This window comes from Crocodylus porosus, unplaced genomic scaffold (assembly GCF_001723895.1).
Source record: "Crocodylus porosus isolate Cpor-Errol unplaced genomic scaffold, CroPor_comp1, whole genome shotgun sequence".
NCBI classification, from domain to species: domain Eukaryota; kingdom Metazoa; phylum Chordata; order Crocodylia; family Crocodylidae; genus Crocodylus; species Crocodylus porosus.
The window spans coordinates 46,943,332-46,960,442 of NW_017728948.1; the positions used below are offsets into that span (position 1 = coordinate 46,943,332).

The window sequence follows — 17,111 nt, forward strand, 5'->3', positions numbered from 1 at the left end:
GGTGGAGCAGGTTAGCTAGCCTGGCTGAGAAGAGCCTCCTCCCCAGGGGAGAGAGGTGGAGGCCATCTCTTCCCAGCAGCTCGCTGCCTCTCGCCAAAGCGCGGGCTGTGGTCATGGAAGCCAAAGCCTTCCCGATGACACCAGCTCCGCAGTCTTTGGTTCACGCATATATACCGTTTCACCCTTTAGAGATGTTAAACCAGTAATGTAAAATAATGTAATGTGACGGGATAATTCATAGGCAATTTTTGCTGTATGAATTTTTACCAGACTGTTGTCCCCTTCATCTGCTTGAATTTTCTTATCAGTCTTAAGCCAGTTAGGTATACGATGACTTCAGTGTTGCCCTATTTTCTTGTATGAATGTGTTTTTGTTTGTTTTTTGCTACTCCTGTACCATCATTTGGACCGTGAAAGTTGGTGATGGTGGGGGGGTGTCTTGTGTTTTTGCTCTTGTACCCCTTCTCGAGTCTTTGCTTTGGGAATTCTCTCAGTAAATAGACCAACTTGCATGGAAAATCATGGAACAGAGGCAAAGTTAGTTTGAAGTGATCTAGCCCATCAGCCTTAAGGGTTACCAGTAGTTGTAGCAAAGTTCAATCATGTCTTACTATTTTCACTTCACTGGGTAAAGTAAAAATATCTGGCTGCTGGGAAAAGCTGCGAACAGCAGCGGAGATGCTGGGATCCTTTCTCCCATTTTTTTTTACAGAGATGGCACTGCATAGTCTGTGACTGTTCCATGGGTCACAGACCAACTTCTAATTGGCTTAGACTATTCCAGACAGATCTGGCTATAGGACTTGAAACTTCATTCATAAAGATTGTAACCCTTTTGTTTGAGAACCACTGGCATAGCTATCTGAATGGGGATCTGTCTTCACATCTATAAGGACTAGCAATTTTTTTCCCCCACAAATGAAAGTTTACTTTTTAGCTAAATTTATATTTTCCTTGTGTCTAGCTTTTCAATTTTTTTAGTGGCAGGTAGGCTGGTTCTGTAGTGTCTTGTGAATTTCTGGAGCCACTTTTGACTTCTGCCAACTGTAATTGGCCAAGACTGTTAGTTCTTGTATGTTGGGCTTTTTTTAAAGTGCTGGAAACGACTTGTTTTGGAAAAATATTGCTTATATGCAAGACTCTGGGATGAAAAGTGAGAGGAAACAATCTTTTTTTTTTTTTTTTTTTAATTGAAAGTACTCCCTTTTCTTTGAAAACCTGGAATCAAACTGTCTGCTACAAGGGAAGATAGTGCAAAAGATGGTACAGTATTGCCCTTTAAGACCCTATTAGACTGTGAAGACACCAATAATTTAAATTTACTAGCGTTTTTAAAAATGTAACTTTGAAATTTAAGCTAGGGTACAAAGTCTAAAGTTAAGAGTTTGGGTAAAATAGACCTGCTCACCTCCACTTACAATTTTTGAGTCTTGCATCAGCAGCTCACAGGCTGTGTGCATGTGTATGTTATGGCAGGACAGCATAGATCACCCCCACTAGCATTCACTAGCCTGTGTCCAGTTTTTGTGAATCAAAACATTATTCTTCCCTTGAATTATGTAAAGTAAGATGCTTCCTCCAAGGCTTGCTGCAGGAAATATGTACTTCCATAAACTTGTACCTTTAGGCAAGTGATACAACCTTTCTAGGCCTCCATTTTCTTACTGGTAAAATTAATACAATGCTTAGAACAGCATTCTCATACTCCATTCTTTTTGTTGATGCATTGTGTTTCTTGTCCAGCCTTCAGGGCAAAGTAATATATTTTAAAAGGATATTTAATACTCTGGTATAAATCTTGACATTTGTGTGCTGATTTTTTTTTCCCCTGTGAGAGTTTATGGTTTAACCTTTCATTAAATAATGTCATTGAGACAAACTTTCTTGTTAGAATGTGCATCTGAATAATAGTTAAAAAGCATCTTTGCCTTATTTTTTCCAAACCATCTTATCAATGTAGAGAATTATTTCTCAGTGCCTGTTGAAGTCAGTAATGCTTGGTGTATTAAGTATGATGAGATGAATAGCAAAAATGTTTTAACTTATTTCTAACCACTTCTCTCTCTTTACTACCCTAACGGTGAATAAGTTCTTGATTATTGTACTCGGTGTGACTGGCCAAAGTGGAAGTAATACTTTTGAGCTTGAAGAAAACCCTTTGAGAGATTCAAATAGGGATTTGAATGTGTGGATGCCAAGTGCTCCAAAACTTACATTTTCCATGTCTGGCTTTGGGGGTGGAACTCACAAACCTTACTTTAAAGTGTGTGGAATTTAACAGTAACCTTTAAATGAGGTGACTAATTGCTAATATTCACAGTGTGCTGAGTTGAGGTTTGGGGGATACTTCAGCCAGCCAGTGAGAAGTGCAGAGAAGGTGAGGTTTCAGAAACGCTCCCTATTTTGCACGTTTAGGTAGCATTTAGGCATCTCCCGGTTATTCTGAGTTGGGTATCTGTGATAGAGTGGGATTTGCAGACTGAAACCCCCACCTTGATGTGTAGGCACCTATGGTAGTGCTTGCCTCTTGTCCACTAGCTTGTTGGTTAGAACAACAGCCCAATAGCCTGTTGGCAGGAGACTTAGGTTATAGGTCTTTCTAACTCTGAGGGACCTAAGCACTGCAGTAGACCAGGCTGTGATGTGAGCACTCTCCTCTCTTGTTGCAATTCGGAAAGCTTGGAGACATACGGAGGTAGCCAGTAGGAAAAGCTAAAGACCGGTGTGTATTTGAAATTTTGCTTTTCTCAGGAGCTTTTAGTCTCTTCACTTAAACTATCCATTAGAAATCTCCATTCGCTTGTGATGCAGAATGCCTGATCTTGTGTCTAAGGTGAGCTATCTAATGGGTTTCTGAAGAGGGTGTGGTGGTGCCGCCACCAACCTTTTTGTGCAGTAGCATAGTGATTAAAGCACCTGGAAGCTGGAGACCTGGATGTGCCAGGTCTGGCACATTCTTAGTCTGGTGGGACTTGACCCTGCATGCCTTGCTTCCCAGGAGATTGTCCTAACCACCAGCTTAGGACAGTCTGGGTAAGAGTACTTTACTACTACTTCTGTTTGAAGTTGGAGCATTGGGCAGCCAATCGGGCAAGAGGAGTAGAAAATGCAGTTGTCTAACTTACAAACTGGTGGTAGGGCACTTCCCTGGAGTGTGGAAGATGTGTACTCAAATCACCTCATGCTGGAATTCAGGTCTTCTGTTTTTGGGTAAGTTCCCTAGCCAATAGGTTCCTGGTGGGGAGGGAAATGGGCACCACCCTTTCTAGTCTTACTCACTGGGAAATGTGAAATTAGGATTGTAAGGTAACAGAGGCAAATGTGTGCATGACTTTCTTACTGTTATTTCTCTGCACAAAAATACATATGTGGGCACATTGGAGAGACTCCAGCAGAGGGCAACACAAATGGTAAGGGAGCTGGGGCAAATGGCTTGTGAAGAGGCTGAGGGAACTGGGGTTATTTAGTCTAGAGAAGATAGAGGGGATTTAATAGCAGCCTTCAACTACCTGAAGTGGGGTTTGAAAGAGGATGGAGCTAGACTTTTTCTCAGCGGTGGCATATGACAGAAGAAGGAGCAGTGGTCTCAGGTTTCAGCAAGGGATGTTTAGGTTGGATAGTAAGAAGAGTTTTTACACTTGCAGGGTAGTAAAACCCTGGAAGAGGTTACCTAGAGAGGTGGTAGGATCTCTATCCTTGGAGGTTTTTAAGACCCAGCTAGACAAAGCCTTGCTGGGAAGATCTAGGTGGGGATGGTCCTCCTTTGAGCAAGGAGTTGGACTAGATGACTGCCTGAGGTCCTTCCCAACCCTAATTTTCTAGGATTTGGATCATAGTAGACCTGCTTCTTGCTTCCTGTCATATCCAGAACTAATTGCTTGATTTAAAAGACCAGTTGTGTAGCTGAAGCCTTGGGAGTCTTTGACTTTTTGAATAATTCAAATCATGTGTCAAATCAGGAGCGTCTCATTAAGCAATATAGACCTACTTGAAAAATCCTTAAGTTTTTTCTGAGTCCTTTAAAGTGACTTGAGTTTCAATTAAATTAATTTAAATTTTGCTAATGACTGCAGATGTATGGCAAACATCCAGTGCTAGAACATAAAACAAAATGTTTGTTCTATTTATTGAAACCCTAAGGATTTTAGTCTGATGATATAGTGAGTTAAGATGGTGATGTGTAGAATAAGTATTCAGACATGTCTGAACTGTCTGATAGCACATCTGATTTGTGATTAGAAAACTCACTTAAATAGCATAAGCTGATAGTTTTGCAATGAGACTTAATATCTGAAAATTCATAGCATTCCATTTTGCCCTTCTAGATCTTACTCTATTTTGAGTGGGTATATTTTGATAAGAAATAAGTATATTCTCAAATTCCAAATGCAGTTAATGCTCCTGTTCAGTTGCAACAAAAATGTGACTTAAATAGGAAGAAATGTAAGTATTAACATGTACTGTGTTCTTTATAATACTTGTTTTTGTTTAAAGTATTTCTTAGTCCTTCAGATGCCATTTCATCTGTGAACTAGTACATTTATGATATTTTTCTGCTGACAAAGTACAGTAGCAGATTTTATCCTCATCCTGCTCTATATACCCTGTGGTACAATTCAACATGAAGTTTTCCCAGAGCTGTAAAAATGCAGTTGAGAAACTTTTTTTTGATTAATGGACATTTTCTTATAGTGCAAGCTTAGGTTCCTAATGGCTTTGAGTATCGTATTGTAACTTTCATTTGTTTTTGTTGTTGCTATACTATATCAGCGGTGCATAACCTTTTGGCCCCATGGGCCAGGTGAGTGGAATGGGTCTGGTGTGTGGGCCGGATCAAGCCCCATGTGCCAGAACTGGACCCTGAGGCCTGGCACTGCCCCCTTCTTGCCCTGCCTGCTGAGATTGGGCCCTGGGGGCCCAATGCTGCCTCTTTCCAGCCCTGTATGCTGGGATTGGGTGCGCGGTATGGTGCGGAGGGACTGGGGCTCCCCACAAGTCTGGAAATTTGATATCCAGAGAGTGGTGCTGTTGCTCCCTGGGTGTCATATTTCTGGACACGAGGAGCCCTGTGGGCCAGGGGTTGATCACCCTTGCACTATGCAGTACACAGAACACTTTCTGAGGATATCCCTAAATGTAGCAAAACCCACTAAAAGTTGCCATTTTTTAAATTTATATGATACTAATAAAACTTTGTGCAATTATCTGTTGATCTTTCTAACAATGATAGAGTTCTCTGAAGTAAGGGTTATTTTTCTTTTTTTTACAGCACGGGATACCACTAGCATAGGCCAAAAGACACCTTTCTCACAAAACTCAATCCAAGTAAAAGGTAAAACTGTACATTATTGTTTTGCAACTTTACCATTGTATTTTTATGTTTCTTTTATAAGATATCTGCATGTTTTAGAAGATGAAATGAATTTTTAATAGCTGATCTTCTGATGTTCAATTATTAAATGTATACAGTAGTTTTAGGCTTTTATACTCTAAATGTGTGAACAAAATCTATACATCTGTAAACAGCATGACATTTGTGAAAAAAACACTTCAATATAACGTTATAGCTTGGTATCTTTATAAAAAGGTATTACCAGAAAATGCTGATTTATTCATTACACCTTGAACATACTAGTAAGTGTTACTTCTGTAAGTCAACTTCTTCCTTTAAAACTTTCCTCTCTGTTCTCCATGAGAACAAAAACTCTAATAAATCTGAATACTATATTTTCCTTTAAATCCTTTTTAAGTTTCACCTTTCCTGCAGTGCTTCCTGTCATAGATCATGCCCCTTTTGAGGAAGCTCTGTCTTGGGATTGCCCAAGAATCAGACTTATGTGGTCTCCCTTTCCTGAAGACCCCCTGAAGCTGGCCCTGGTGTGGCTTCTCAAGCCTCTGGCTCAAGACCCTGACTTCTCTTTGTCCCTGGCAATCTGTAGAACCCCTGCCTCAGGTCAGCTCCTGGGAATGGGATTTTTTCCTCCCTTCAAAGGGGGTGTCAGAACTAGCCCAGCAGACACCTTGGCTCCAAACAGTCTTTATGGCAATGCTGCAGTTTCCTTGTTCCTTCCTTGACTTCTGTCCTTCCTGAAACTACTCCTTTCTCTCTACTGTGTATTGCTTGGGGCAGCTTTTCTCTCTCTAACTCTTTCAGAATATCATTCTGGGACAGATAGCTGTACTGGCAACAAAACTGTTAAAAAATTATAGTACTCAAGATAGGTCCTAACAGGTGCTCAGCAAAAGTAAAAATAACATTATTGGAAACCAATTGAAGAGTAGCTTTTGCAGCCTGCTGCCAGGCCCAGATTGCCATCTGCTTCTGGGGTGAAGAGAACATATAGGTGCTTTGCTGACAAAGCCATTTACCGGCACTATTTTACAGCAAAGTGTGTTCCCACTGCTCCTCTCCCATCCCCTCCAAAAAAAAAAAGGTCCCCACCAGAACTGCCCACTAGAACTTAGCCCACCAAACCTTTTTGTCACATCTTTGAAGTCCAGGCTTTGGATTACAGCTAGACAGATGACTAGCTGTGTTTTTAAATGTAAAAGGGTTTAAAAAAAAGACCTAACCTTTTGAGTATTTAGATTATAAATCTTTTCAAAGTGTGGGATCTCTTTGTGTATACAGCATCTAGCAAAATAGGACTATAGGCTGCTGAGCACTGTCATAACCTAATATTCATTTCTCTGCATATTACTAGGGCTATGTACGGGCATTATGTCAATTCTTGCAGCAGAAACACTTTTCCAGTAAAGTTGCTAGTGTACAGGCATATATTCAGTTACTCATGTAGAAAACATGCCACATCTTTGAGAGCTTGCAGTCTGACACCTGAAAGATCTGCCCTGCAAGAGAGTTCGTTGCTAGAACAGATATCTGTGCAGTAGGATTCTCTGTGCGTAGGAGGAATTGAATAACAGATTCCCTGTGCCCTCCTTTGGCCCATGGACCTCAGTCAGGAAAATTTTATAGTTTCATAGTGGGTAGGGTTGGAAGGGACCCGAGCAGATCATCAAGTCTGACCCCCTGCTATGGGCAGGAAAGAATGCTGGGGTCAAACAACCCCGGCTAGGTGATCATCTAGCCAACTTTTGAAGACCCCCCAGGGTAGGAGCGAGCACCACTTCCCTTGGAAGTTGGTTCCAGATCCTAGCCACCCTGACTGTGAAGTAGTGCCTTCTGTATCTAGCCTGAATCTATTCTCAGTCAACTTATGGCCATTATTCCTCATTACTCCTGGCAGTGCTTGGGGGAACAGGGACTCTTCCATAGTCTGGTGGTCCCCATTGGCCAGTTTGTAGACGGCCACCAGATCCTCTCTCAGCCTTCTCTTGTGGAGGCTGAACAGGTTCAGATATCATAGCCTCTCCTCATGGGGCCTGCCCTGCTGCCCCCGATCATGCTAGTGGCTCTCCTCTGGACCCTCTCCGTGTTGTCCATATCCCTCCTGGAGTGTAGCACCCAGAACTGGACTCGGTACTCCAACTGTGGCCTGACCAGTGTCGCATAGAGGGGGAGGATCACCTCTTTGAATGTGCTTACGATGCATCTGTGGATGCATGACAAGGTGCAGTTAGCCTTCCTGACTGTGTCCCCGCATTGGCAGGCCATGTTCATTTTGGAATCAATAATGACACCAAGATCCTTTTCTGCCTCTGTGCTGACGAGAAGGGAGTTCCCCATCCTGTAGGTATGCTGCTGGTTCATTCTTCCCCAGGTGCAGTACCTTGCACTTATCAGTATTGAATCCCATCCTGTTCTCACCTGCCCACCCCTGTAACCTATCTAGATCTAGTTGTAGCCTGTCCCTCTCCTTCATTGTGCCCACTTCTCTGCACATCTTGGTGTTATCCGCGAATTTGAACATGGTGCTTTTCATCCCCTCGTCCAAGTCGCTGATAAAGATATCGAACAGTGCGGGCCTGAGGACTGAGCCCTGGAGGACCCCACTGCCCACATCCCTCCAGGTCAAAAAAGACCCATCTACCACCACTCTCTGGGTGCGGCCCTCCAGCCAACTTGCGACCCATCTGACTGTGTAGGCATCGACACCACAGTCGCCTAATTTTTTAATGATAATGGGGTGAGAGACTGTGTCGAAGGCCTTCCTAAATTCCAGAAAGACTACATCTACCTTGACACCTGCGTCCAGGGATTTAGTGATCTGGTTGTAGAAGGCCACCAGGTTTGTTTGACAGGACCTGCCTCTAATGAACCCGTGTTGGTTGCCCCTAAGCGTGATCTCCCCTGCTGGTCCCTCGCAGATGTGCTCCTGGATAATTTTCTCAAACAGCTTCCCCAGGACTGAGGTAAGACTAATGGGCCTGTAGTTTCCTGGGTCCTCCTTCCTCCCTTTTTTGAAAATGGGGACTGCATTGGCCCTTTTCCAGTCCTCCGGCACCTTGCCAGAGCACCATGAGTGCTTGTAAAGCTGTGCCAGGGGTCCAGCGATGACCTCTGCTAATTTCCTCAGCACTCTGGGATGGAAATTGTCAGGACCTGCTGACTTGAACACATCTGGACCCACCAGAAGTTCCCTGACTAGGTCCTCACTAACCCTGGGCCTGGCAGCACCTCCCCTGGGGCCATCAGGGATCCCAGTAGGGGGACGGGGGGGATGTCCCAGTCCCAGTCCCAGTCCCTGCTCAAAAAGATGGAGGCAAAGAAATTGTTAAAGAGGTTAGCTTTGTTGTCTGGTGTGACCATCGGATTTTCTAGTGTATTCTGCAGAGGCCCTACATTACCTGGTACCTTCTTTTTACCCCCCATGTGTTTAAAAAAGGACTTCTTGTTATCTTTGATCTAGGTCGCTAGTCCCAGTTCCATCTCAGCCTTAACCTTCCTAACAGCCCCCCTACAATCTTGGGCAATGGAGGTATAATCCTCCTTGGTGATGGCCCCTCCCTTCCATTGGGTGTATGCCTCCTTTTTAGCTTTGAGATGTTTGGGGATGCTTTTGGTGAGCCATGGGGGCTTTTGAGCACTTCTGCCCTCTTTGATCCGTTTTGGGATTGTCACCCTTTGGGCTTGGAGGATCGTCTCCTTAAGGAATGACCGCTTCTCTTGGACTTCCAACTCCCCTCCCCTCCAGGACTTCAGTGTGTCCTTGACTAGTCTCCTTACCTCATTGAAATCTGCCCTCCTGAAGTTCAGGGCTGCTGCCTTGCTGCACGCCTTTGACACCCTGTGCTGGATGGTGAATTCCAGTAGGCAATGATTGCTATCGTCCAGGTGGTCAAGAACCCGCAGTCTACTCACAAGGTCATTGCCTGTGGCCAGGACCAGGTCCAACAAGGCACTTCCCCTTGTGGGACTGTGTACCTTCTGGGTTAGATGGAGATCTTGTAACTGGACTAGGAACCTACGTGAGCGGTCAGACCTGGCTGACTGCTCTTCCCAGCAGATGTCCAGATGGTTTAGGTCAGCCATGATGACCATGGTCCCTTGACTTAACTGCCTCTGCAATCTGACCTGAGAATTCCTGGTCCAGCTCTTCCCCCTGGTTGGGTGGCCTGTAGTAAACCCCTACCATTAAGTCCCTTTCCCCCCCTGATCCCCTTGTATACAGACCCAGAGGACCTCAGTCTGCCCCTTCTCTGACCCAGTGCTGTTTGCTGAGGATGTGTATTGCTCTTTGATGTAGAGCATCCCACCCCCACCTTTTCTCCCTGTTCTATCCCTCCTGTACAGCCTGTAGCCTCTGATGTTTACTGCCCAGTCATGCGTTGGATCCCACCAAGTTTCAGTGAGCCCCACTATGTCTGGGTCAGTGTTAGCTAGCAAGAGGGCAAATTCCTCCTGCTTGTTCTGCATACTACGAGCATTAGTGTAGAGGCATTTAAGGCCTCCTGAAGGTGCATGCACTGCCCCCCCCTAATCCCAGGCGTGTCTGGACCCCTGTCTCTTACCTAGGTATTTCTTGTGCTTGTTGCCTGTCTTAGCTGGGCTGTTCTTGTGGGTGGTTCTTTGTTCGGTGTTCCATGGCTCCCTCTGTCCTCAACTTCCCCTTTCCCCGACCAACCTAGTTTAAAACCTGCCAGAGGAGATGGGCAAACCTGGAAGAGAACACACGCTTACGTGTAGGGGAGAAGTGGAGCCTATCCCACCCAAACATGTCTCTTGCCCTGAAGTATGGGTTGTGGTCCAAAAAACTGAAGCCTGCCTTGAGATGCCATTTCCGAAGCTGCAGGTTGACCTCCCTGATGCAGAACTCATGGCGTCGTCTGCATCCACTCAGTAGAAGGACAGATGAGAAGACTACCTGTCCCCCTATCTCCTTCATCTTGCTCCCCAGGGCTTGGTAGTCCTTCATCAGGTGATCAGGGTTGTTCTGGATGCATCATTAGTGCCCGCATGGATTAGGACCATCGGTGGGCTGGATAATGGCCGGGATCATCTCTGTCACATTCTGAATCCTCGCTTCAGGCAGACAGTAGACCTCACATGCCATGGGATCCTAGCAACAGATAGAACCCTCTGTACCTCTCAGGATGGAGCTGCCTATGATAAGCACCCGGTGTCTCTGTTTCCGGGTCAGCTTGCCTCCTTCAGCCTGTTCTGCATGTAGACTGGCCCCCTCTCCAGACGTGTCCTCCTCTCCTTCCTCTTCCTTCAATGCTGCCAGGGTCTCATACCTATTCCCCAGCTGGACTGGGGGAACTGGTACTGCATTGCTGTGAGCAGCCCTGGCTCTGGAGGGGAACCATTTGGCATTCTGATGTGGAGGACACCTCTGGGGTTCTTCCTTTTGGTGCTTGGCTCTGCAGGTAAAGGAAATAATCAATTTTATCCTCTGCTTCTCTGATCCCCCCTCAGCCTGCTAACCTCCTCCTGGAGCTCCCTCACCTGCCTTTCGGAGGCCCTAAGATGGGCACCTGCGGGATAGGTGTAGGGGCTCCCATCCCCGGCCCCACCTGGCATCCCCTGCAGGCCAGGGGGCAGGGTGACACCAGGGCCCTGTGGGCTCTGTCTGGGTGGAGGCCTCAGAGAAGCCCTGGGTGGGCACCGGCCCATGGCAGGGGCCCTAGCTGCACTCTGCATCCACACCATTTTATTTTATTTTATTTATTTATTTATTTATTTATTTATTTTGGTGCGGTGTCTTTGCCTTACCTTTGCCATAGCCTTCCTCCTCCTGGCCTCTCCTGCTTGCCTGCCTGCCCAAATGCTGACACACCCTTACAGAACATGCCTGTTTGTGCTCTGTTTGCATGTGACTCCTTACCGGCTCAACTGAAAGGGATCTGGGGGGCTTCCTCTCCGGATCCAGCTCAGCTGTGCCGGCTCCCTCTGCCCCACTTAACCTTACAGGGATCAGCTGCTGCTGTCCCCATTGCTGCCTCCACTGTTGCGTCTGCATCCACCTCCAGTCAGGTAAGGGGGCACGCCTGTGTGTGGGGCCACACATGTGCCCAGCTTCCTTCTCTGCTCTCTGTTCCTGAATCCTCTTGTGTGTCCCTGTGCCTGGAGTCCTCATAAAATTGGGAGGAGTCCAGCTGCAGCTCCCCCTGGTGACTTTGGTTTGGGGAGGGGATCATGGGGTGAGTGAGTTCCCAGCAGTTGGACTTCTACCCCTTTCTCAGGAAAGATTTCTACTACTGCATATTTCCCAGCAAACTTCACAGCAAATTTTCCCAGAAATTTGCAGCGCTAGAAATGGATACTTGCCCATAGCCTAAGTAACAATGCACTTGTTAATCTGTGTTGTTAAGGGGATAGTCTAACCTTAAAGTCCTCATAATCTTGGATAGTTTTATTTAAGTGTGTAAAGTTTTTCTAGTGTGGTGTAATGACAAGGCCAACTTAAAAGTGCCTTTTTTTTTTTTTTTAAGTCTATTTTCTGTTTCGTAGACCAGCTTTCCAGGTACCTTCTTCAGGTTTGGATACTTCGACAAGCTTTTGGGTTCCATGTCTCTACCAACTGTACAGTGGGCACATCTACACATGCCCCTACAATGCTCTTGTTACTGCGCCATCATTTAGAACTTCTTTTTACAAATACAAAATGATGGCACAGTAACAGCCTGCACGTGCAGAGTTATTTTTAGCTGCTGTCACCATAGCAACATGCTGTACTGAAGGAGCACATCGCTACAGTGATGTAGCTACAGCATCACGGTTTTTGCCTGAGAGTGCTATGCTATGGCAGTATGACACAGTAACGTTACATGTAGATGTGCCCAGTTGGTCCAATAAATGATACCACCCACAAAAATCTTTGCTTTTCACACCTTTCCTGGACTGTCCTAGCTACAACATCACTTCAGTACTACCACTTTTTGTTTTGTAATTCTTTGTGAACATACTCAGATATGTTTTTGATACTCTGATGCTTTTTGGAACGGTTGTGTCAACATGTTACCCTTTTGCTGCTATTAACTGCATTTCTTTTGAGGAAAAACATAAACTAGAATTGTTTTTATTTTTTCAAGATGTCAAGGTTAGTAAACAAGTTAAGGACTTGTTTAAAAACAAAAATAAAAGAAATAGAACACAGGAGCTACAACCTAGCTGACAGATGTCCGTATTCATTTGCTACCCACCCAGCGGAGAGGTTCTCTTCTACTAGAGCTGTTGCCTTGTCACTTTCACAACAGAATGCATTGTGGGTTTGAAGAGTGATGCCTCATGTATTCTAAAATGCTTTTGAAGTACTTAATAACACCATTTCTTTTTTAATCTACATTGAATACTAGAAATGTGCCAGATTATTTTTGTAAATCTACGCTGAAATCTGTTTTGCTTATGAGTTGCTTAGTATCAGCCACTCCGTTTTTGCTTTGAAAATTTCAGAATTTGGAGGAAAAAAAAGATGGATCTTTAACAGTGTAATTTAGTCTTTTGAATATTTTACTATGAAATGTAGCCAATTCTTAGTAATTTGAAGTCTATAGAAAGGTATCTAGTTGCAGATATTAATGGGTGAGATTCTATTAGGCATGAGGCCAGGTTGTTACAATAGTTTCTTCTAGACTGGAAATCTTATTTGTATGTTTTCAGAGAAGTGTTTTTCTTTAATACTTAAGTTACATTTGTAGCATCTGATGAAGAAGGTTGCTACCTATGGAAACTCATGCTTCTCTAAACTGATTAGTCTCTAAGGCACAGGCCAGTGCTACCTTCTGCCCTAATGCTTTTCAGTAATTGTAATGGGTATCTCATGGCTATGTGTGTAATATCTTTTTGGCATAAATAATATTATGGTTATTAGTGAGCTAAGTCTAAAGAAGTTTATGTATGTACCAAAGAGCAGTCAGCAACGGTATAAATCAATAAAGGCTGAATTTGCATTTAAAATACGTACAACTGGTTAGTGTCATCTTGTTATCATCTACATGAATATATATTTTAAGTGTTACATATCTGCATAGCAAAATACAACTTGGAGAGAGAACTTCTGGAAAATAGTAGGTAAAGCGCAAAAATACAGCTTGTTTTATTCTCGTTTATTTTTAAAAAGATGAAAAGGTCTGTTCTGTAACAATGTTAAATGAGGAATTGCTGTATTTACTTGAATATCAAATGATCCAGATTATAAAATGACCTTACAATAATTAGATTCTATATATGGACAACCTATGTACTTATTTTTTCCAGGTATAATTATTTCCTCCTCTAATTATTGGAGGTTTGCCATGAATTTGTCCCCTTCCCACTGCTACAGGAAGGAAAATAAATATGAGGGATCAGGTCACCCTCTTGCCCTCAGCCTATGCCCTTCACCCCAGCTTCTTTCCCTAGCAGCCTCTTCCCTTTTTCCTTACATTCAGATTCTGCTCTCTGAGCACATGGAAGTGAGGAACAAATTTGAAAAGACTAACCTAAAAATAAACATGCTTGTAGTAACTTGCATATAGGAAGCAACTACAGGTACCCATAGACTTAGTTTATCCAGAACAGATGCAGTTTACTCTTTTTTTTTTTTTTTTTAAACCTGCTGCAAGCTTTAGTACAGGTACTCCATAACCCACTCTTAAGCAGCACTTCTGTACCTACTGGTATATAGTACAAACTATGCATGGCGTTAATCCAAAGCCAAAAGGCTCAGTGATTTCCATGTAGTTCATTGGGCTAGGCCACAGCAAAGTTAATAGCATTTCAGCCCCATAGCTCAGCACTGTTTAGTATGTGTGCTTGGTCTAGATCCCCCCTCCTCCCCCCAACAAAGGACCCATGTGCCAGTTAGCCCCCCCACTCATGACTGGCATTGGGTGTTCTTGTCATGAGTCCTGGGGTACTCCAAAGACTTTTGTGCAGATGAGTCTGGTCTTGTTCCATCTCATGGAGGGTGGGACCACACTAATCATATGTGGTAGCTGAGGGGGGATGAGAAGAAGATTCTGGGTAAGCTGTATAGGGTCCTGTTCAGTAATATTTGCCAGACATTTAAGGCTGGTTTAAAAACAGGAAGGTTCTGCTCAGCTGTGGGAGTGAAGAGGAAGTTGAAAGGTATTCGGTGTAGTGGCTCACCATGAGTGGAAAAAGAGTCAGTGCTATGGGGAACTACATGCTATGGGTGCTATTACATGTGTTATTTAGGGGGGTTATACTAACCCAGAGGTCCACAATTCTTGGGCTACAGGGGAAACAGCGTGACCATGTAGGCGAGCTCCTTCCGCGCTCATGTGGAGCAGATTCTTTTTGGTATTGGTTGGTGGAACTGGACTGTGCTCCGTCCACTCCATGCATTGACCTGGTATTGCAGTGCTTCCAGGACTGGTGCAAAAAAAAAACAAAAAACAAAACAACTCTTGGGCTACAGCCTGGTAGTAGGCCATGAAGTGTTAGTTGCCAGATCAGAAGTCTGGAAGTGACTGGCATACGTGAACTGGCAGCTAACTCTTTTTTGTTTTTATTTTTATATTGAGTATAAAAAAGGGATGGCTGTGGGTCTGCAGTATGCTTGTCTGCAGTCTAAAAAGAGATGGGTTAGTACAGTGGTTCCCAACTTGGTAGTTCCCATTGGTATGTTTGTCCTATATCAACCATGTGTTTTATAGTCATGCTCAGTGTTGGCTGCATTTAATTAACTTCATAGTTGGTTTTCATTGCTGAGTATGTGCTGCTTTTGGCAGCAGCTTAATGATAGGTGATATACTTAGTGAGATTTCCTTGTATGTAAATATAAGATGGAGGAGCTTTCTCTTCACTCTTTCATAGTTTCATAGTAGTTTGGGGTCAGAAGGGACCTGACCCCAGATCATCTAGTCTAACCCCCCCGCCACCGGCCAGAGCACATGCTGGGATCACACGACCCCAGACAGGTGTTTTTCCAACCTCTTTTTGAATTTAGTCTAACCCTCTGCCACTGGTCGAGTATTTAGTCTAACCCTCCCCCATGTTGACTCGGTGGGGAACCTAGTTTTATATACGAGTAAGTACAGCAGTCACTGAAATTAACAAATTTATTTTTCTAACATCCCAAGCCTTCAGTGACCTGCTACACCGTAGATTTTTAATATGTTTGTTGTGAAAAATATTTCATTATATTCAAGGACAAAATTAATTACGTTCTATTCTTAAGGAATATTTATTTCCAGTTTGAGCAAATTTATAATTTTCCTTGTTTACTGTGCATGGCAGTATACCATTTTCCATGAATTCTGTCATTTTGTTTCTCTACCTCAAAATTAGTGGCAGGAACAACAATTTGAAAGTTTGTTTTCAGCTGATGGTGGGGGGACCCCATATTTCAGGTTGGACTAAATTGCCCCTAAAATCTTTCTGCTATAGTGGTTTCCATAAATGACTTTCAGTTGCACGTAATAATACTATGCCTTTTTCTCTTGTTTTTTTTCTTTTTCTGTTTTTAAAGTTAAAGCAGTCCTTAAAAAGAGAGAGTATGGACCAAAATATACACAGAATAATTTCATCACTGGAGTGAGAGCGATAAATGAATTTTGTCTTAAATCCAGGTACAGTAGTTTGAGTTGAAATTATGGTTGTTTAGATGTTTTTGATTTGTGAAGATATTTTTCAAAAATGATATCTGGTGCATATGAATGGCATAGCACTGTTGTAATGTATGTATGACATTGTAGTCTAGATTGGCATATCTTCTGAAAGGTGGCTAAGTTTCAAGTTAATTATATCATGCTGACTGATTTGATTAGGTTGATACTTTCTCTTTCCTAGAGAGAGAGTGTGTGTAAAACCACTTTACTGTGTGTGTGTGTTTGGGGTAAACCCTAGCTGGAGGTGTTGGGTAAAATCACTTTACTCTCTCCTTCTCCCCATATATATAGCGTAGAGTAAAGTGATTTTACCCAACTTTAACAGATATGATTGGTGCAGCCCCATAGGAGACAAATGATGGGGTACAGTTACGCTAGCTCCCAACTGAAGGCAATATAACTGCGTTTGCATAGTGCTTCTTAGAATGGATTAGTCCGTTCATCATGCTGCAATAATGCGATGGGAGTCAGTGTGTGAAGTGGGCATGTCCTGTCTTAACATGGTGCTTTCTGTGACCCATCTTCCTGCTTATGGACTGATTTGGAAGTCTGGAGTAAACCCTAGCTGGAGGTGTTGGGTAAAATCACCTATATATATATATATATATAAAATCCATTCTAAGAAGCACTATGCAAATGCAGTTATGTTGCCTTCAGTTTGGAGCTAGCGTAACTGTACCCCATCATTTGTCTCCTATGGGACTGCACCAATCATATCTGTTAAAGCAAGAAATTGGTAGCTAAACACCACAGCAACAGTATTAATGTAGCCTGAGACACACCCATTTTTTCAATAATAGTATGTCACCTGGGTACTGGAGCTAATCTCTTTAGCTTTTTCTAGTGTCATGTGAACTTTAATTTCCAAACAGGTAGCCACCAAAGAGGATAAAGAAGGAATGTTTCTTAATTTATTGTCTGAAGAGTGACTTGCATTTGTATTTGACCAACAAAAGTAACTTTTAAATATTGCTTGTTACAATTTTTATTGCTATTGAACTTTTAAGTAAAAAACTCACAAAACCCTTAAATTTAAGTTTTATGTCATAGTTTCATAGTTTCGTATTTTGTAGGGTCAGAAGGGACCTGAGTAGATCATCTAGTCTGACCCCCTGCCATGGCAGGAAAGAGTACTGGGGTCAAATGACCCCAGC

The 17,111-nt window shown here is 43.4% G+C and overlaps 1 protein-coding gene across 1 annotated transcript in view; it reads left to right on the top strand.

Moving 5' to 3' along the window:
* SLC30A9 (solute carrier family 30 member 9) overlaps positions 1-17,111 on the top strand; it is an 80,660-nt gene that overhangs the window by 6,215 nt on the left and 57,334 nt on the right. The window contains exons 3-4 of the mRNA XM_019553023.1: positions 5,270-5,332; positions 15,819-15,918. Of these exons, the coding sequence (XP_019408568.1) occupies positions 5,270-5,332; positions 15,819-15,918 (163 nt within the window). The remainder of the gene's footprint in view (positions 1-5,269; positions 5,333-15,818; positions 15,919-17,111) is intronic.